General features: G+C 47.2%; 1 protein-coding gene across 3 annotated transcripts in view; it reads left to right on the top strand.

The window, feature by feature from the left end:
- TRAF3IP1 (TRAF3 interacting protein 1) overlaps nucleotides 1-20778 on the top strand; it is a 63235-nt gene that overhangs the window by 7978 nt on the left and 34479 nt on the right. For all 3 annotated transcript variants that reach the window (XM_036901178.2, XM_036901182.2, XM_036901181.2), the window contains exons 6-8: nucleotides 443-514; nucleotides 1565-1640; nucleotides 18329-18430. In XM_036901178.2, the coding sequence (XP_036757073.2) occupies nucleotides 443-514; nucleotides 1565-1640; nucleotides 18329-18430 (250 nt within the window). The remainder of the gene's footprint in view (nucleotides 1-442; nucleotides 515-1564; nucleotides 1641-18328; nucleotides 18431-20778) is intronic.

Genomic DNA, 20778 nt, shown 5'->3' with positions numbered 1-20778 from the left:
GGTGGCGTTTGCAGGGCCCACACGATGTGTTCTGAGCGTGGGCCCTAATGCCGAGTCTGAGCCTTTGCCTGAGCCGCTGCGTCGGGAAGGCGGGCTGGCGCAGGAGTGCGCAGGACTGGTTCTGCGGGGGTCAGAAGTTTCACTGGCCCGTCTCCAGGTGGCCTGGTCTGGGGTCCCGTGTGCCCGGAGACTGTGCCATGGCTTCCTGAGGTGCTGCCTCGGACGCCCTTGCCCCTCAGACGGCCGAGCGTGGGAAGCGATGTTGGAAGCCCTCTGGGGACCAGGCAGCGGGCCGGCGCAGAGAGCGGGTCCGGAGGGCGGTGCTCGCGGGAGAGGCGTCTTGCTCTTGGTCACCAAGAAACATCTTGTGTCCTGGTGCATTTTTAGATGTAGTGGATTCGAGCAATTCTGGAATTTGAAGGAAAACGTTTTTGTTTTATAGTCACCAAGCCCTGGGGAGGCAGCTGAAAGGTTGGCCGATGGATCTTTTAAAGACTCCAAAGCTGAAACAGAGGTAAACTTTAAAAAATAATCTGAAATAATTTTAAGAGCTGCCCACATGTAGCTATGTTGAAATGAAATAACACAGTGACTGCTGGGTTGGGGTCCTGTCCTCATACTCTGAGGCTTGCAGGGAGGCATGGTGTAGGCTTACACACAGTGGGTCCATATTTATGTTGTTGTAAAGCAGTGATTTACGTGTTTACACTCTGGTACAATGACGGGGTGTATTTGTCCTCTGGTTTCCTGTGGTGACTCTTGGATTTCCTTAAACCTTTATTTGACAAAAGTGGTATGTAGTGTACAAGGGACAGGGTAGTCATTTGGAGAGGGTGGCGATGGCCCTTTAAATCAGTCTGGGATACCAGGCAGACAGGGAAAGGAAGAGCCCTCTGGCGCTGGCGGGACCCCTCCAAGCTCTGCTGGCCTGTGGGGCCCAGTGCCTGGGCGATAGCTGAGGCTGGGCCACGTCATCTCCGTGTGGCCGCCCCGGAGGCTAGAGTCACTGCAACTGTTAATCCAGTTTGCATTTCTGAACGTGTGTCTAGGCAACTGCAGGGAAGAGGCCGTGGAGTGGCAGCTGGGAGGCCAGTTAGGGGCGGTGATGGCAGGTTGGGAGGGGTGGCAAAGCCCGAACTGTGCCCCCGATGGGAGGGCAGGAGGGCTATGCCCTCCAGTTTGTGCTCTTTCAACACAGTGTGTGCATTTTCATTCAGAGCTATTTACAAATGCATCCAGGCAATTAAGCCCATAGCAACAGGGGGAGTCCTCTTAAACACACCTGCTAAGATGGTGTTTCTCAACGTGTGGTTGGCAATTACTGGCCCCCTTAGGGTCTCAGAAAGAGGGGATTCTGAGCGGAGCGTAAAGGGGTTTCAGCCTCCTTCTTATTCGCTCCTGCCAGGCTTGAGTGCTGGCAGCACCAAAGTCGCTGACCTTTCAGGGCATCTGGATGTGTTCTGTTCCCTCCTCCCGCCTCCTCCCGCGGAGCTGGAACCACAGACCTGCTTCTGGTACTGCTGTGCGATGCATCAGCTGTTTTTTCATTCTCTTTTTCTTTAAGGCTGAGATTTCTCCTAGAGCATCCAGGTCAGTGACAACAAAGACATCACAGTGGCGATCCAGGAATTCAGTGGAAGGTACTGCATGGTTTATCACAGAAGGAGCTGAAAATAAGGGCATTAATTTCTTTGCCTTAATCACAGTATCATAGGAAAAAATTAATGTGGCTGGAAAGCAGATCTGTCATCAGGGCTATGAACACGGACTGAAAATGAAGCAGACATATATGTACATACATGCACCCACATGCATGCACTGGGGAGGAGTAGCACTCTCTGCTGGAGATATGTTGCAGTCTACCAGATGTGACTGAATTTTAATTTTCCAAAAATATTTATCAGTCATCCATGTTTCATTGACGCTTGTCTTTTGAATTGGTAGGCTAAATGTAATCCTGATGCAAAGTGGACGGGAAGAGCATCCTGCCCTTAGACAAGTGGGGTTTATGCATTGAAAAAAATGGCAGAAATTGTCACTGGGAACCATGCCAAGAGCTAAGAGCTGAAGCAGAAGTGGACAGGCTTGGCCTGGGGCTTGCCCAGGGATAGTCCTTCGTTCTCACAGACCAGTAGTAGGAAGAGAGGGTCAGTGTGGTGCCCAGCAGAACGGCTGCAGGCCGGAGGTGGTGTACGCCTCAGCTGAAGTGTAAAGTGACTGAATGAGCAGTATCGTTTCTGAATATGTCCTTATCCTAAGCTGCAGAAGTTAAGCATGGAAGAAAGTACTGGCTGGGATTTTCATTTAGTGATTAGGTGGCGAGTCCCAGTCGATCACAATGGGACATAATCCTGAATGAACATGGTTGTGCCCAAAACTCTTTCTCTTCTGTGAGCTCTCCACGACAGCTTCCAGCTATGACCACTGGTGCAGAGGGCACAGACGTGTTCAGGTTTTAGCCGCAGTGTCCTCTAACTGTACCCCACATCCTCTCCAGTGTCTTCAGGGTCTGCTGATTTTGATAGATGACAAATGAGCTGCTGTCCCTCTTTGTGACTAGGGAAATTGTGCATTTTTAATGTGTGTTGGTGAATTTTATTGGCTTTCCTGACTCGACTGTTTTTTCTTTGCCTGATGCCTTACTGCTTTGCTGGGAGCCTTTGTTATTAATTTGTACCAGCCGCCAGGACATCAAGACGTCAGGACACCTGCCAATTTTAATGCTTGCTTAGTGTTTGTTTCTTATATTTTTTTCAGTTTATTTCTACTAAGTATATTTAGCTTCTGAATTGCCTGAGTGTCTAATTTTCATGTACTGTAATCTTCCAGTCTTGTATTTTTGTAGCTTGTGCAGAGATTAGAGAGTTGTTTTGTGTTTTGTCAATTTATTTAATCTTTTTAATCATCTCCTACTTTAGTCCATGGTGTAAGGTGAGGCTCTGAATTTATTTGCTTTCTCAGAATAAGTCATAGGGTGTCCAGGGTTCACCCACCGATTGTACCCTTCCCTCACTCTGTGACCCCCATACCCCTTTTGTGTTTTACTGCTAGTTTTCTGTCATTGTTCTTTTTAAAAAAGCTTTCAGCCACTTGATTGCCTTATTCTTCTAGGTGTATTTTAAAGTAACTTAATGAACCAAAGAATCCCACTTCCTACAGACAAAACTAAGGAACTTAGCAGGATTTAGTGGGACTTGTGTTAGACTCATGCTGTCCTCATTTGGGAAGATTAGCACCTCAGTTCCAAGTCAGTACAGGTGTCCCCCCATCACCAAGAAGGCGTGTGGGCATGGGCTCGGGTGTGTCTGTTAGTCAAGGGTTACACAATAGTTTTTTCTTCTGTGTTTTGGAAATGGTACCTCCCTTCCCCTCATTATTTAGTGATTCTTGTCAGTATGTAGAAACTTTATTGATTGTTGTAATTGTATCTTAAATCTAGCTATGTGTCAAATCTTAACCCACAGTTCTTCTCTTGAATTTTTGGGTTTCTTAAGCTTACAGTTATCTGCTTTTCTTTTCTGATAACCCAGGATGTTTGCATCAGTTTACTGGTGAATTTATGCTGACGTTTCCTTTATATGGTTCGAAGAGAGTTGATTACCAGGGATTTGCACGTGTTATGACTTCAAGCTTTACTGAGCTGTCAGCAGGGTGGTACATTCTTTTCTTCCTGCCGGTTAGCCAGGGCCCAGACCTCCCCACCACCCTTACCCGGCAGAGCCAGCACTCTACCCGAACATACTGCCCTGCTTCAATAGGTAGCATCCGAGGAACTGGCCAGCACCAAATGTGCATGAGACACAGGCCCTCTATTTTCTACTTGAGGGATTAAGCCTTGCATTTACCAGAGTGTGAGGTATCACCTTCGTTAGACACATTTAGAACCTTAAATTTTAAAATTCCTGTGGAATCCAGAAAGCATTCTGCATAAGAACATGGTAATTTTCGCTTATTCTTTTTTTTTTTTTTTTTTTTTTTTTAATATATATAACCTAGTTTAAACTTTATTGATGAGAGACAATTTCAGTAATTTCTAAAAGGTTAAATTAACAGCAAAACTGCCTCATTAACTTAGGTTAGGTTTTTTTTTTTTGTGAGGGCATCTCTCATATTTATTGATCAAATGGTTGTTAACGACAATAAGTTCTGTATAGGGGAGTCAATGCTCAATGCACAATCATTAATCCATTCCAAGCCTAATTTTTGACAGTCTCCAATCTTCTGAGGCATAACAAAGAAGTTTTTACATGTAGAACAAATTCTTACATAATGAATAAGTTACATAGTGAACAGTACAAGGGCAGTCATCACAGAAACTTTCGGTTTTGCTCATGCATTATGAACTCTAAACAGTCAGTTCAAATATGAATACTCATTTGGTTTTTATACTTGATTTATATGTGGCTACCACATTTCTCTCTCTTTATTATTATTATTTTTAATAAAATGCTGAAGTGGTGGGTAGATACAAGATAAAGGTAGAAAACATAGTTTAGTGTTGTAAGAGAGCAAATGTAGATGATCAGGTGTGTGCCTGTAGACTATGTGTTAATCCAAGCTAGACAAGGGCAATAAAACATCCACGTATGCAGAAGATTTCTCTCAGAACGGGGGGGTGAGGTTCTAAGCCTCACCTCTGTTGATCCCCAATTTCTCACCTGATGGCCCCCCTGCGACTGTGCCTGTCTTAGGTTGTTCCTCCCTTGAGGAATCTTACCCGTCTCTGGCCAACCAGTCATCTTCCGGGGCCATACAGGGAAATGTTAAGTTGGTAAGTGAGAGAGAAGCCTTATTGTTTGAAAAAGTTAGCTTTTTACTTCTTTGCATATTTATGCCCTGTGGCTTCTATGCCCAGCATTTGTCTTGAGGTATCTTTACCACTTGGAAGAATTATGATACTCGGTAAATTTGATATGAGGCATGAATTCTATTTAAGGGTTGTAATTAGGAAGGACGAAGAAAAGCTATAGAAGTAGCAGGCGGAAGAAAACATGGGAAGATTGATTATTTCTTTGATATATCTTCTTGTAGAGTAACTTCAGCATGTATAGGTTTTAAGCTACTACTTAAATTGCACACACACATTAACATAATAGGAGTATAGTTACATAACCAAAGCATATCTGTAATTACCAGCCATCTGCAGTGAAACCAAGAAAACCAGTTAGGCACCTTAGGCATTTGTGAAAACTTATCTATGATATGGTGGATATTGTCCAACTGAACTTGAACAGTCTGAGAGAAATCAGACAAATTAAAACAACCCATTCCTGGGGACTGTTCACATGCCATATGTTCTTTTAACAGTAAATAGTTTGTAGTTGTAAGACTTTGGAGCGCTACAATTTGCACTTCTCCAAATTCTTGGTTGAGTTCCAACAGTATAGATCCAGTCCAATTTTGTTGTTTTACTGTATGCACAGGCCAGCTTAGATATCTCCTTCCTCATTCCCATGGCAGGTCCAGGAGCTGGTGGGATGAGTGCATCTACAGCTGTAGCAGTGTGTGGATCTTTGTTGGGGTTTTTTGATGATCATCTTCTGGCATGAGTCTTCCAGAGAGTGCAGATGTTGGAAGTTCTTTTTCATATCGTATCTTAGTTCATTTTCGGGGTAGCCCAATTAGGCTTTGATCCTCTGTATAAACACAAACAGACCCTTTGCCTACACTTTTATATGCCCTTTATACCCTTGTGTAGAACTCGTTGGAGGTTACCACACAGGAACTGCCCTTTTTTTTTTTTTTTTTGCTATCACTAATCTACACTTACATGACGAATATTATGTTTACTAGGCTCTCCCCTATACCAGGTCTCCCCTATAAACCCCTTTACAGTCACTGTCCATCACCATAGCAAAATGTTGTAGAATCACTACTTGCCTTCTCTGTGTTGTACAGCCCTCCCTTTTCTCCTACCCCCCCATGCATGTTAATCTTAATACCCCCCTACTTCTCCCCCCCTTATCCCTCCCTACCCACCCATCCTCCCCAGTCCCTTTCCCTTTGGTACCTGTTAGTCCATTCTTGAGTTCTGTGATTCTGCTGCCGTTTTGTTCCTTCAGTTTTTCCTTTGTTCTTATATTCCACAGATAAGTGAAATCATTTGGTATTTCTCTTTCTCCGCTTGGCTTGTTTCACTGAGCATAATACCCTCCAGCTCCATCCATGTTGCTGCAAATGATTGGATTTGCCCTTTTCTTATGGCTGAGTAGTATTGCATTGTGTATATGTACCACATCTTCTTTATCCATTCATCTATTGATGGACATTTAGGTTGCTTCCAATTCTTGGCTATTGTAAATAGTGCTGCAATAAACATAGGGGTGCATCTGTCTTTCTCAAACTTGATTGCTGCGTTCTTAGGGTAAATTCCTAGGAGTGGAATTCCTGGGTCAAATGGTAAGTCTGTTTTGAGCATTTTGATGTACCTCCATACTGCTTTCCACAATGGTTGAACTAACTTACATTCCCACCAGCAGTGTAGGAGGGTTCCCCTTTCTCCACAGCCTCGCCAACATTTGTTGTTGTTTGTCTTTTGGATGGCAGCCATCCTTACTGGTGTGAGGTGATACCTCATTGTAGTTTTAATTTGCATTTCTCTGATAATTAGCGATGTGGAGCATCTTTTCATGTGTCTGTTGGCCATCTGTATTTCTTTTTTGGAGAACTGTCTGTTCAGTTCCTCTGCCCATTTTTTAATTGGGTTATTTGTTTTTTGTTTGTTGAGGCGTGTGAGCTCCTTATATATTCTGGACGTCAAGCCTTTATCGGATGTGTCATTTTCAAATATATTCTCCCATACTGTAGGGATCCTTCTTGTTCTATTGATGGTGTCTTTTGCTGTACAGAAGCTTTTCAGCTTAATATAGTCCCACTTACTCATTTTTGCTGTTGTTTTCCTTGCCCGGGGAGATATGTTCAAGAAGAGGTCACTCATGTTTATGTCTAAGAGGTTTGTGCCTATGTTTTCTTCCAAGAGTTTAATGGTTTCATGGCTTACATTCAGGTCTTTGATCCATTTTGAGTTTACTTTTGTATATGGGGTTAGACAATGGTCCAGTTTCATTCTCCTACATGTAGCTGTCCAGTTTTGCCAGCACCACCTGTTGAAGAGACTGTCATTTCGCCATTGTATGTCCATGGCTCCTTTATCAAATATTAATTGACCATATATGTCTGGGTTAATGTCTGGATTCTCTAGTCTGTTCCATTGGTCTGTGGCTCTGCTCTTGTGCCAGTACCAAATTGTCTTGATTACTATGGCTTTATAGTAGAGCTTGAAGTTGGGGAGTGAGATCCCCCCTACTTTATTCTTCTTTCTCAGGATTGCTTTGGCTATTCGGGGTTTTTGGTGTTTCCATATGAATTTTTGAATTATTTGTTCCAGTTCATTGAAGAATGTTGCTGGTAGTTTCATAGGGATTGCATCAAATCTGTATATTGCTTTGGGCAGGATGGCCATTTTGACGATATTAATTCTTCCTAGCCACGAGCATGGGATGAGTTTCCATCTGTTAGTGTCCCCTTTAATTTCTCTTAAGAGTGACTTGTAGTTTTCAGAGTATAAGTCTTTCACTTCTTTGGTTAGGTTTATTCCTAGGTATTTTATTTTTTTTGATGCAATTGTGAATGGAGTTGTTTTCCTGATTTCTCTTTCTGTTGGTTCATTGTTAGTATATAGGAAAGCCACAGATTTCTGTGTGTTGATTTTGTATCCTGCAACTTTGCTGTATTCCGATATCAGTTCTAGTAGTTTTGGGGTGGAGTCTTTAGGGTTTTTTATGTACAGTATCATGTCATCTGCAAATAGTGACAGTTTAACTTCTTCTTTACCAATCTGGATTCCTTGTATTTCTTTATTTTGTCTGATTGCCGTGGCTAGGACCTCCAGTACTATGTTAAATAACAGTGGAGAGAGTGGGCATCCCTGTCTAGTTCCCGATCTCAGAGGAAATGCTTTCAGCTTCTCGCTGTTCAATATAATGTTGGCTGTGGGTTTATCATAGATGGCCTTTATTATGTTGAGGTACTTGCCCTCTATTCCCATTTTGCTGAGAGCTTTTAACATGAATGGATGTTGAACTTTGTCAAATGCTTTTTCAGCATCTATGGAGATGATCATGTGGTTTTTGTCTTTCTTTTTGTTGATGTGGTGGATGATGTTGATGGACTTTCGAATGTTGTACCATCCTTGTATCCCTGGAATGAATCCCACTTGGTCATGGTGTACGATGGTTTTGATGTATTTTTGAATTCGGTTTGCTAATATTTTGTTGAGTATTTTTGCATCTACGTTCATCAGGGATATTGGTCTGTAGTTTTCTTTTTTGGTGGTGTCTTTGCCTGGTTTTGGTATTAGGGTGATGTTAGCTTCATAGAATGAGTTTGGGAGTATCCCCTCCTCCTCTATTTTTTGGAAAACTTTAAAGAGAATGGGTATTATGTCTTCCCTGTATGTCTGATAAAATTCCGAGGTAAATCCATCTGGCCCGGGGGTTTTGTTCTTTGGTAGTTTTTTGATTACCTCTTCAATTTCGTTGCTGGTAATTGGTCTGTTTAGATTTTCTGTTTCTTCCTGGGTCAATCTTGGAAGGTTATATTTTTCTAGGAAGTTGTCCATTTCTCCTAGGTTTCCCAGCTTGTTAGCATATAGGTTTTCATAGTATTCTCCAATAATTCTTTGCATTTCCGTGGGGTCCGTCGTGATTTTTCCTTTCTCGTTTCTGATACTGTTGATTTGTGTTGACTCTCTTTTCTTCTTAATAAGTCTGGCTAGAGGCTTATCTATTTTGTTTATTTTCTCGAAGAACCAGCTCTTGGTTTCATTGATTTTTGCTGTTGTTTTATTCTTCTCAATTTTATTTATTTCTTCTCTGATCTTTATTATGTCCCTCCTTCTGCTGACCTTAGGCCTCATCTGTTCTTCTTTTTCCAATTTCGATAATTGTGACATTAGACCATTCATTTGGGATTGCTCTTCCTTTTTTAAATATGCTTGGATTGCTATATACTTTCCTCTTAAGACTGCTTTTGCTGTGTCCCACAGAAGTTGGGGCTTAGTGTTGTTGTTGTCATTTGTTTCCATATATTGCTGGATCTCCATTTTGATTTGGTCATTGATCCATTGATTATTTAGGAGCGTGTTGTTAAGCCTCCATGTGTTTGTGAGCCTCTTTGCTTTCTTTGTACAGTTTATTTCTAGTTTTATGCCTTTGTGGTCTGAAAAGTTGGTTGGTAGGATTTCAGTCTTTTGGAATTTTCTGAGGCTCTTTTTGTGGCCTAGTATGTGGTCTATTCTGGAGAATGTTCCATGTGCACTTGAGAAGAATGTATATCCCGCTGCTTTTGGATGTAGAGTTCTATAGATGTCTATTAGGTCCATCTGCTCTACTGTGTTGTTCAGTGCTTCCGTGTCCTTACTTATTTTCTGCCCAGTGGATCTATCCTTTGGGGTGAGTGGTGTGTTGAAGTCTCCTAGAATGAATGCATTGCAGTCTATATCCCCCTTTAGTTCTGTTAGTATTTGTTTCACATATGCTGGTGCTCCTGTGTTGGGTGCATATATATTTAGAATGGTTATATCCTCTTGTTTGACTGAGCCCTTTATCATTATGTAGTGTCCTTCTTTATCTCTTGTTACTTTCTTTGTTTTGAAGTCTATTTTGTCTGATATTAGTACTGCAACCCCTGCTTTCTTCTCACTGTTGTTTGCTTGAAATATGTTTTTCCATCCCTTGACTTTTAGTCTGTACATGTCTTTGGGTTTGAGGTGAGTTTCTTGTAAGCAGCATATAGATGGGTCTTGCTTTTTTATCCATTCTGTTACTCTGTGTCTTTTGATTGGTGCATTCAACCCATTAACATTTAGGGTGACTATTGAAAGATATGTACTTATTGCCATTGCAGGCTTTAAATTCGTGGTTACCAAAGGTTCAAGGTTAGCCTCTTTAGTATCTTACTGCCTAACTTAGCTCGCTTATTGAGCTGTTATATACACTGTCTGGAGATTCTTTTCTTCTCTCCCTTCTTGTTCCTCCTCCTCGATTCTTCATATGTTGGGTGTTTTGTGCTGTGCTCCTTCTAGGAGTGCTCCCATCTAGAGCAGTCCATGTAAGATGTTCTGTAGAGGTGGTTTGTGGAAAGCAAATTCCCTCAGCTTTTGTTTGTCTGGGAATTGTTTAATCCCACCGTCATATTTGAATGATAGTCGTGCTGGATACAGTATCCTTGGTTCAAGGCCCTTCTGTTTCATTGTATTAAATATATCATGCCATTCTCTTCTGGCCTGTAGGGTTTCTGTTGAGAAATCTGACGTTAGCCTGATGGGTTTCCCTTTATAGGTGACCTTTTTCTCTCTAGCTGCCTTTAACACTCTTTCCTTGTACTTGATCTTTGCCATTTTAATTATTATGTGTCTTGGTGTTGCCCTTCTTGGATACTTTCTGTTGGGGGTTCTGTGTATTTCCGTGGTCTGTTCGATTACTTCCTCCCCCAGTGTGGGGAAGTTTTCAGCAATTATTTCTTCTAAGATACTTTCCATCTCTTTTCCTCTCTCTTCTTCTTCTGGGACCCCTATAATACGGATATTGTTCCTTTTGGATTGGTCACACAGTTCTCTTAATATTGTTTCATTCCTGGAGATCCTTTTGTCTCTCTCTATGTCAGCTTCTATGCGTTCCTGTTCTCTGATTTCAATTCCATCAATGGCCTCTTGCATTCTATCCATTCTGCTTATAAACCCTTCCAGAGTTTGTTTCATTTCTGCGATCTCCTTTCTGGCATCTGTGATCTCTTTCCGGACTTCATCCCATTTTTCTTGCGTATTTCTCTGCATCTCTGTCAGCATGTTTATGATTCTTATTTTGAATTCTTTGTCAGGAAGACTGGTTAGGTCTGTCTCCTTCTCAGGTGTTGTCTCTGTGATCTTTGTCTGCCTGTAGCTTTGCCTTTTCATGGTGATAGGAATAGTCTGCAGAACTGGGACGAGTGACGGCTGGAAGAACTTCCTTTCTTGCTGGTTTGTGGCCCTCCTCTCCTGGGAGAACAGCGACCTCTAGTGGCTTGTGCTGCGCAGCTGCGCGCAGACAGGGTTTCTGCTTCCTGCCCGGCTGCTATGGAGTTAATCTCCGCTGTTGCTGTGGGCGTGGCCTGGCTCGGGCAGCTACTCCAAAATGGTGGAGTCGCGTTGGAGCAGGAGCTGCTGGGAGGCTATTTATCTCCGTAAGGGGCCTCCCTGCTCCCTGCAGCCCAGGGGTTAGGGTGCCCAGAGATCCCGGATTCCCTACCTCTGGATTAAGTGACCCGCCCTGCCCCTTTAAGACTTCCAAAAAGCACCCGCCAAAACAAAACAACGACCACAAAAAAAAACAAGAAAAAAAAATTTTTTTAATTAAAAAAAAAAAAAATTTTTTTAAATTAAAAAAAAAAAAGGTGGTCATTCTTTTTTCTTTATTCTCCGGTGCCAGCCTCAGGCCTCTGCTCACCGGTCTTTCTGCCCTGTTTCCCTAGTATTGGGGTCCCTGTCCCTTTAAGACTTCCCAAAAGCGCTCGCCAAAACAAAGCAGCAGAAAAGCAAAAAAAAAAAAAAAATGGTCGCGCGCTTTTCTTATGTCCTCTGTGGCCCAGCCTCCAGTGCCTGCTCACTGTTCTTGCTGCCCTGTTTTCCCAGTATCGAGGGCCCTGCACTCTGGCCCGGATGGCTGGGGCTGGGTGCTCGGCAGTCCTGGGCTCCGTCTCCCTCCCGCTCTGCCTGCTCTTCTCCCGCCGGGAGCTGGGGGGAGGGGCGCTCGGCTCCCGCGGGGCCGGGGCTTGTATCTTACCCCCTTCGCGAGGCGCTGGGTTCTCTCAGGTGTGGATGTGGTCTGGATATTGTCCTGTGTCCTCTGGTCTTTATTCTAGGAAGGGTTGTCTTTGTTATATTTTCATAGATATATGTTGTTTTGGGAGGAGATTTCCGCTGCTCTACTCACGCCGCCATCTTCCGCCCTCTCAATTTTCGCTTATTCTTAAGTAGTGTATTACAGCAGAACTCATCCCGTGGAGTTTGTGAGTGCATTTTAATTTCACTTGTTTGCTGGCAGTGCAGCACTGCAAATTAAGTTTAACATGAATTTCACTATGCAATTTCACGACAGGAAGAAGGGACTCTCGAACCAGTAGCCTTTCCCCTGAGGAAGAACTTAGCTCTTCCTAGTGTAAAACTAAGAAGGAGCAGGCGGTGAGCCTGAGTGCAGGCCGAGTGGCATTTGGGCTAAACCCTGCGGCTGCCTGATCCTTTGCTTGCATTTGGTCACTGAGCAGGCGGAGCTCTGTGGGTGGTGCAGGGATGTGGCCCTGCTCCCCAGGCCTGGGCTCCGGAGCACTGCCTCTGGCCAGAGCGGGGCAGGGGCAGAAAGAGCAGTAGGGCTGCTTCCGCCACGCTCGGATTGCACCATAAGTTACCACGCAGCCCACCTTTCTCTGTTCCAATGGTATGTGTGGGGGACTTGCCTCTTGGAGGGTGTTATCTAGGGCGAGAGGACAGATAAGACAGAGAACACAGGGTTTACGTTCATGTTGGTTATGATGCGTCTTTTGAAGGAATATGAAGCTGAGAGAAGGGGCTATAGTTGGGAGGGTCGTAGGCAGGGCAGGCCTCTGCGGAGCGACATTTGGGCAGAGTTGCCTGGAGTGGAGGAGGACGCAGGCATCCAGGAAGGGCAGAAGCCCGGAGCTGGGGACAGGCTTGCCTGTTTGAGTGACAGGAAGTCCAGTGGGGAGGCTGGGGCAGAGAGAGGGGATGTGGTAGGAGAGGCTGCCCAAAGAGGTGGCCGCGGTGTTGAGCCGGCTGGCCGCGTGTGCCTGGTCAGCGTGAGCAGGAGACCTTGCGTGCGGTGAGCAGGGAGAGGTATGGTTTGACTTTGGTTTTGGCAGTGCCCCTCTGTGCAGCTGGAGAAGGACCGGTGGGAAGGCTGGAGAGCAGATCTGTGGTTCTCATGGCACCCAGGTGGGAGACAGCGGGGGCTGCGCCCTGGGGTCACTGAGTGGGTTGGGCACAGGGCGTATTTGATAGAAGGGAGCAGTGGGTGGATTGGGTAGCACCTGTTAGAAGGGAGAGGAAGTGAAGCCAAGGTCAGTTAGAGGAGGAGCCTGGGTGCCCGCGTGCTGCCGCTCATTGAAGTGGGCAGGCTGTGGGAGGGGCTGTTTGGGGGTGGTGGTGGCAGGGCTGGGCATTCTGTTTTAGACACACGGTATTCGAGATGCCTGAGGAACAGTCAGGTAGGGTCTGAACGTAGGGGCTGGGCCTGCAGGGAGGGAGTTGGAGCCACTCAAGGCGAAAAGGGAAAAGCCTGGGCTGGTAGTGTGTAGGCAGCCTTCACAGCGGGGGACCAAGCTCCCGTGGTGATTGGCCCAGGGAGCGTGGAGGTGAAGGTGTGCTCCGGGGCTGCCGGGGCTCTCGGGTCAGAGAGGAGAAAGGAGCTGGAAGGCTGGGGGGCTGGAAGCTTGGAGAGTGGGGGTCCTGCCAGTCCAGGGGGCAGGTCAGGGTGAGGGGGTGTGTCACGTCAGAGGCTCTGAGGGGAGGCCTGTGGGGGCTGAGTGACCGCTGAGTGGACGAGACAGTTCGGTGGTGACCTTGGCATAAACCCCTGTAATTCCTAACTAAACCCAATACAAACACCTTTGCAGTATTTTAATCTGTTGTTAACTATTTTATGTCAGGAAGAAAGGAGGATAATAATTCAGCTAAAATTTTAGACCCTGTAGTGTCTGGATTAGCTAATGAACCAGATCAGGAAACTACGACTTCAGAAATAGGTAAGAAAAAGACACTCTTTAGTTTAAATTCCTCACCACTTTGACAGGAAATGTTTGTATCTCAGTGTAATTATATTTTGTATTCTAACCACTTTAATGTTCATCAGATTGTTTTCTGATGACTGAAGATCAGAGATGTCTTGACACTGTTTTAGTTTGCTAAGTTATATGATAGAAGAATATCAACTCAGCTTTAAGTTAACCTTTACATGCCTTTTTATGTAGAACTTAGTTTTGCATCTAAATCAGAATGCTCTTTTTATGTTGCTATTGGAATTTTACAAAATGATGTGCTAGATAAATTGTCTTTCAGTTCTCCATTCTGCTTTGCTGTGTTCTATTAAGAAAATGCTCTGCAACAAAGATTCTAAGGTGCTGGCTTATGACACACTGGGGAAGTTGTTGCTGCAGTCAGCCCCTTTGTAAATGCGGTGGGCAGTGTGAAACCGTGTGCACGCATCCTTGCCCTGCTGATGTGCAATTAGATGTATGAATATGGAATTTCAAATGGGATAATCCTGGATTAAATGTAAATAATTGTAGTTTTCTCTGATGTTAAACTACATTCTTTAGAAACATTAGAACGTTTGCGTGACACTTAAGGTAAAAAATAGTGTAAATCTTGATTTCAGGGAAAGATAAAATTTTTTCTAGTCTGAACTCAACTTGTGTCTGATTTTTACTTGACTGGATGATTTTTAAAAATTTTGTGTCTGTCACTAGGATAGTGATAAGCACCTCTTTCTGTCTGTGTTTTCCCTTTGAGAAGGCACACGGCTCATTCAGCAGGCCTGGTGTGGAAGGTGGTGTGAGGGATGTCATGCCATGTGGGTCCATGCGTGACGCACCCTCGCCACCCAGGGCGTGGGGTGGTGGGGCTGGAGCCAGATGTGTTCTTGTTGGTGACTCTTCACCGTGGGCAGCGAGCCACATTTAGTCACATCTTGTGGCTGTTTCCTCTCTGCAGGAATTTTTCTCAGCTGCTGGCAGGGTCCTGGGGGAAGCACCCAGGCCGACCCTGGGCTGCAGAGAGGGGAGTGTGGGGGGCAGCACCCGAGTGGAGACTGACGTTTGTGTGGCCCACGTAGACTCGCCTGCAGCCCAGACCAGTGGGAAGAGCCCGGTCTCTCCCGCTCACCCACCTCCTGGCCATGAGCTGCTGCCTGGGGGTGTTCTCTGAGCCAGTCCCGTCACTGGTGGGCAGGTGTGGAAGCACCTGCTTTGAGAGCAAATGCGCTGATGTCCGTAAAGTGGCTGCCTCGTCACAGGCAGGCCATCCACGATCTGCTTTATTCCACACCATTCAGTTACCGAGAGCCCCAGTCGAGGCGAGGCAGGTTGCTGTCTGAGCCGGTACGATGGATGTAAGACACACTGAAGTCGTTATTTAGACACATGTGTAAGCACTGCTCAGGGCGTGAGAGTAACGTGAGCCCAGTGTTTAAGCAGAACCGGCAGGTGCAGCAGGTGATGCTCCAGGGCTTTGCAGATTGGAGTGTCCCCTGGCGCCCCTTGGTGGCGAGAGTGAGTCCTGTGTGCGTGCTGTCTGCGGGTGGTCCTGGGGACCCCTGGCGCACCCCCACCCCGTGCCTTGCGTCCTGCCCCTGCACCACTGGTTCTTGTCATCACCAGCATGCCAGTCACGTAACTTGGGATTCAGGGTTTGTGTGCAGGTGTCCTAGTCCCTTATTTGTCTCCTAAGCACTGTTTCCAGACATGCTGCCCCTGGCCTCTGAGCCTCCTGAAGGTGCCCGTCTCCCAGCTGGTGCTTTGGGGGAAACAGCCCACGTGCAGCTGGCGGGGCCTGTGGCCCTGAATTCTCAGGGCAACACGAAAATTCGGGGGCTTTGCTGTAATTGTTTGCTTTTCCAGGTGGACAAATTCAACAAGAAATTTCCTCTTTTCCAAAGCATGAGCTGTTTCTTCTCCTGCCCACACCCTCATGCCGGCCGTCTGGGGAGCCCCGATCTCTGTGCGGTCGGTCGTGTGGCCGTCCGAGTGCTACTGGAGCGTCACGCCATCCGCATCTTTATTTGGCCTGGGGTCCATGATGTCATTTTGTTTTATTGTGTAAACTTTTTCATTATGAAAAATACAGGAAGTATGACACCCATATATACCTCTCACCTAGAATCCTAGTTCCCACATTTTGTCATGTTTGTTTCGTCTGTAGCACTTTATTTTGAACTATTTCAAAGTATATTCAAAACATCTTAACACTTCTCCTTTAAATGCTTCCTCTAAATGTGTTAGCACACAGCTTAGAAAGTAAGGCATGCTGCTACTCAGCCACAAAACTATGCTTGCATCCTGCAGAACTGGGCCCTGACAGTATCAAAAATCCAGTGTATTCTAAATTGGCTCAAGAAAGCTATTTTTTCAAAACCAGGATCCAGCTAAGATTAACACAGGGGATATATTTTATTATTCTTTTTGTCTCTTTGAATCTGGAATAACACCCCACCCCCACTTTGTCCTTTTATGCCAGCATATTGACTTTTTGGCAAGATGAGGTTGCTTGTCTTGTAGCATATTCCACTTGCTAGGTTTCTGCTTCCTTGTGGTGTATTTAACTTGTGGTGTCCCTCTACCCGCCCACTCCTCCCCGTATTTCTGTTAGATCTGAAGCCCTGATTAGGCGCAGGCTGAGCGTTTTGCTTCGCCCTCACCCCTGCCTAGGTGGTGCTTGCCCTTTATCCGTGTCCTGTGTAGGTGTACTTAGTGTCCCAGCGCCCCATAATATGATGCCTGGTCTCGGGCCAGGCAGGTGCCCCCATTTGAGGCCCTGGTTGTTTGTTTGCAGGTGTGCTTGGAGACAGCCAGCACCTCTCTGCAGCTGAGGGCTGCCCAAAGCACTGGCAGAGAGGCAGCCTGCCTGGCTGTGCTGTGGGCTGGCGGGTTTCAGGGACGGTAGCTGGCATAGACGGGCACTCGGCAGGCACAGTGCTCTCTCTGTCACTTGGCTTAATGGCAGCTCCGCAAGGTCGGGCACACTGGCTCAGAAAGGGTGAGGAGCCCACTCATAGTGTCAAAACTTAGGAAGTCTTGGCCACAGTGCCCACAGCCTGTCCTCAAAGTTTGTTAATTACTGCAGTTCAGACAACGGATGGTGCCAATTCACTAAGTGTTTGGCCTATTCATAGTAATTTAAATTTTTTGTGCAGTATTTACTTTTTCAAAGCTATTATTTGGCAAGCTGGTTAATCTGCTGTGATTAAGAATTGATTGTAGTATTATTAGTGACTCATAGTCTGGTTTTGTGGTCTTTCTATCTGTGTGAATGTGGGATTTAGTAAAGTGTACTGAAGAATACCGCCGAAAGTGTTAGAACAGCCGTCACAGAGCTCTCAAACAAGCAAAAGCCCCGCCAGAGCTTCCCGGAGAGAATATGGAGCCGAGTGCCCCTGGGCCCCTGGAGCCGTAGCTCGGGCGGGGTCTTCTTGCACCGCACTCACTGTGCTGGTGGGTTTTCATAGTGTAGAAAATACTTGACACTTTCAAATGAAATACAAGTTGAAATTATTGGGGCGTTTTCTTCTAATGGATACTGCACAGCTGCCAGGCCCGAATTTATTCGTTTAGATTTGTTTGCTTTAGAACTTAGTTTTTCTTATTGGTCGTTGGCTGCCCGCTGTAAGATGTCACAAATAATTACTTCAATCACACTATTTAATCACACTAATTAAGTTCTATTTTTATAGATTGAAAGATATTTCCTTAGGAAATTATATGATATCTACTTTACGTAGTTCTGTTACATAAAATAGGCAATTAACGACAGACTGATTCTGACAGAAACTATTTCTTTGAATACTTTTCGGGAATCGTAAGACTGTATTTCAGGAAAGGGAACATTCTCTCATTTTTTGTCTCCTGGTTGCATTTTAGAGGGTGGGGGGTCCTTTATTGGTGGGTTCGTTTTCTACCCCCGGTCTCACCATAGTTAAAAATATATTAGCACCTCCCTTTCTTTTCCCCGCTTTGTTTTTAGAAGGAAAACTACTTTATTTCCAAGTATGTGCTACTTTTCCTATATTTATAGGTAGTGGCACATCAGTCATTAATTGGGAGATGTGTGTTCGGGGCTTTCCCTCGTCTAGTTCCGGGCACCGAACCATGAACGCCTTCCTCCTCCTTGCCTGAAACTGTCCCCACGTGCAGCTTCCGGGTCCCGGCCTGGCTGTAGCACAGAGACCATCAGTGTTGGGGTCCCGGCCTGGCTGTAGTGGGGAGCCTGGCAGTGTCAGCATCCCGGCCTGCCTGTAGTGGGGAGCCCAGCAGTGTCGGGGTCCTGGTCTGGCTGTAGTGGGGAGCCTGGCAGTGTTGGGCAGTTCTAGAAATGGAGGCAGAGGGGCCCAGCCTGTGCTGGGCTAGGCCTGGGTCCTGCCTGATTCTGGGGCCCTGGCCCTCTCCTGACCCCAGAGCCACACCTGTAGGAGCCCTTGGTGGCCTCACAGTGCAGGAGGGCGTAGAGAGGTGGTGACCGGCTGCAGTGTCCAGTCTTAATGACCTGTTTTAAACTGTTTCATGTCAGGAACCAGAGATGCTAGTGCTGACTCAGCTAGTGTTTCAGAAGATAATGCGACTGGACTGTGGCGTGAGAACATTGAACCAGAGCCGGCAGCGAAGCAGAAAGGTAAGGAGGACCCCACTGCCCTCCTCTCCTGGTGAGGGAGGCCGGGCACCTCCAGCTGTTCACGGCACCTCTCTTCTCAGGGGCTGGTGGCCAGAGCTCTTGCCGGGCCCCTGCCCCATCAGGCCGGAGCTGCCTCTGGCGTGGACAGTGCAGAGCGTGTGGGGAGCCTGGTAGCCAGGCCCTGCTGTGGGCCCAGCGTCCCTCTGAGGTGGAGCGGCAGTGCCCTGGCAGTGCCAGGAGTGACCTGGACACAAGCTTCAGGGCCCCCGCCAGGAGCCCCACAGGCCGAGCCGCACGCCACCCAGATTTCATGTTCAAAGGGGATTTTTAAAGACCATGATTTTTCTGTTTGTTACATTTGTGTGTCTTACGTTGCACCTGGGTGAGATTTTGTTTGGTATAATTTTTCTCCTCATTTAGTAAATGCTATGGTAAAACACACATTCAGCATTTATTTTTTAAGGCCCTGGAGCTCCCACCAGGCAGGCAGGGGTGCCCGTCCCTCACGGCATAGCTGTGGTACCCTGGGAGGCTGAGTAGCTGCCGGGCCGGTGGTAGGGTGTTGGGACCAGGGTGGCAAGGGGTGGCCAGGAGAGGGCTGGTGTTTGTCATTCTGTTCACACAGAACATACTTGTTGAAGGCCTCCTGTGTGACAGGCCTCGAGGCCGTGAGGGCGTCAGCGAGCAGATGTCAGGCTGGAAAGTGGTCCCTGCGTTAGGGCCGCTGGAGGTAGTTGGGGTGCGGCCTTTGCACCTGGGCTGGGGCGAGCCTCCAGGCAGGGCTGGGGGAGTTGGGGCTCCTGCCATGCCTCGTGTCTGTGTTGGGGACTTTAGCAGGAGGACGCTGGGGATATATTTAGGATGAGTGGCTTAGTGACACTTAGATCATGCTAATTTGGGAGGCTCAGCCAGAGCCCGGAGGGGCGGAGGCCTGCCCTGTGGCGGAGCGGTGTGGGCAGCTCAGGCAGCTAAGGGTGAACACAGGCAGCTTTGGGGGGTGTCTGGCTGTGGGGCGGCCGCTGGAGGGAAGCAGCATGGGGGAGAGGGAAGGCTGGCCTGGGGCGTCTGGGCCTGGAATCTGGGGACGGTCCAGAGGATGGCTGCATGGGGTGTCCTGACCTGTGCAGGGCGATGGGCACCATGCCCCTCATCCTCCAGGTGTCGGCCTCCTGACTTGGTGGCGCCATGGTCCAGGCTGTCCCTCGTGCTGAAGGCAAGGACTTCGAGGGCAGGTGGGGCTTGGGGTGCAGGCCTTGGTGCGCAGCAGCCCCCGCCCCTTCCCCCGGGAGGGCTCTCCCACCACACCCACTGAGAGGCTCTGCGGCTTCTGCTCTCGCTCCTGGGCGGCCTGTTCCAGGGCTGGACCCAAGCCCCCATTGTCCTCACACTACCCAAGCCCTCCTGACCCGCCTACACTCAAGCTCCTGGGCCCCGGCTTGTGCTGGCCTGCCCTCTGCTGTGGCCTCTGGGAGGCTCCTGTGCTCTGCACAGATAAGGTTCTGGAGGGCCCTCAGTTCTCGTTGCCTCATAAGCTTAGCTCCACCTACCCAGAGCCCCTTCTTTGGGGCACCATGTACACAACAACAGAAAGTTCTTGAAGCCCTCCTGTGGTCCCAGGCTCGCATATCTGGGGAGTGCTTTCACCCTGTTTTGCATGTGTTTCCTCAAGATAACCAAGGGCCCCATTCTTGAATCTTGTGGGCGTGTGTGAAGTGGCCCCTCCTGGAGGTGGGCTGTCCTCGGGTGCTCGTGTGGTAGCTGCAGCTAGTGGCCCCTCTCCAGTGCCCTTGGTGCCCACCTGAGTCATGCAGGTGAGATGTGGCTGCAAGTGAGCTCGTGCACTGAAGAGTGTGGCTCAGGTGGTCCCCCTCGTAATGCTTCTGCTCATTTACTTGTGGCACGTAGGTCACATCTGTCCCCAGAAAGCAGCGCTTGAAGAAGAGAATCCTGGGTGAAAGGTGCAAAGGTTGGCCTGTGTGGCTCCTGAGAAGTATTTTTATTTAGTTGCCGATGGGAAACCCTGAGTGGTGAGCTCGGTCAGCCGGGCCCGGAGTCTGCAGGCGGGCGGGGGCCTTGTTTGCCAGGCTCCACCCGCCTCGTTCCGGCTTCCGCTGGCCTCCTGGCCTTCACGGCGTTTGCCTCATCTGTTCTATTGCTCTGTGGTCCTCGGTTCCTGCTTTCCTGTCGTGACGTTTCATGGCCCATAGTTCTGCTCGTTCTTTGTCTTTGAAAGTGAAGCAGTTGCCATAGGAAACTAGCAGAGAGGCTGTGAGGAAACGGCCATTTTTCCCCAATAGACATCTGGAATTACTTACTGTGTGTGTTCCTTTAGTCCTGTTCTGCCCGTT

This window comes from Manis pentadactyla, chromosome 6, assembly GCF_030020395.1.
Source record: "Manis pentadactyla isolate mManPen7 chromosome 6, mManPen7.hap1, whole genome shotgun sequence".
In the NCBI taxonomy this organism is placed as follows: Eukaryota; Metazoa; Chordata; class Mammalia; order Pholidota; family Manidae; genus Manis; species Manis pentadactyla.
The sequence above is the reverse complement of the archived record's forward strand: the minus strand, read 5'-3'. Positions and strand labels throughout refer to the sequence as shown.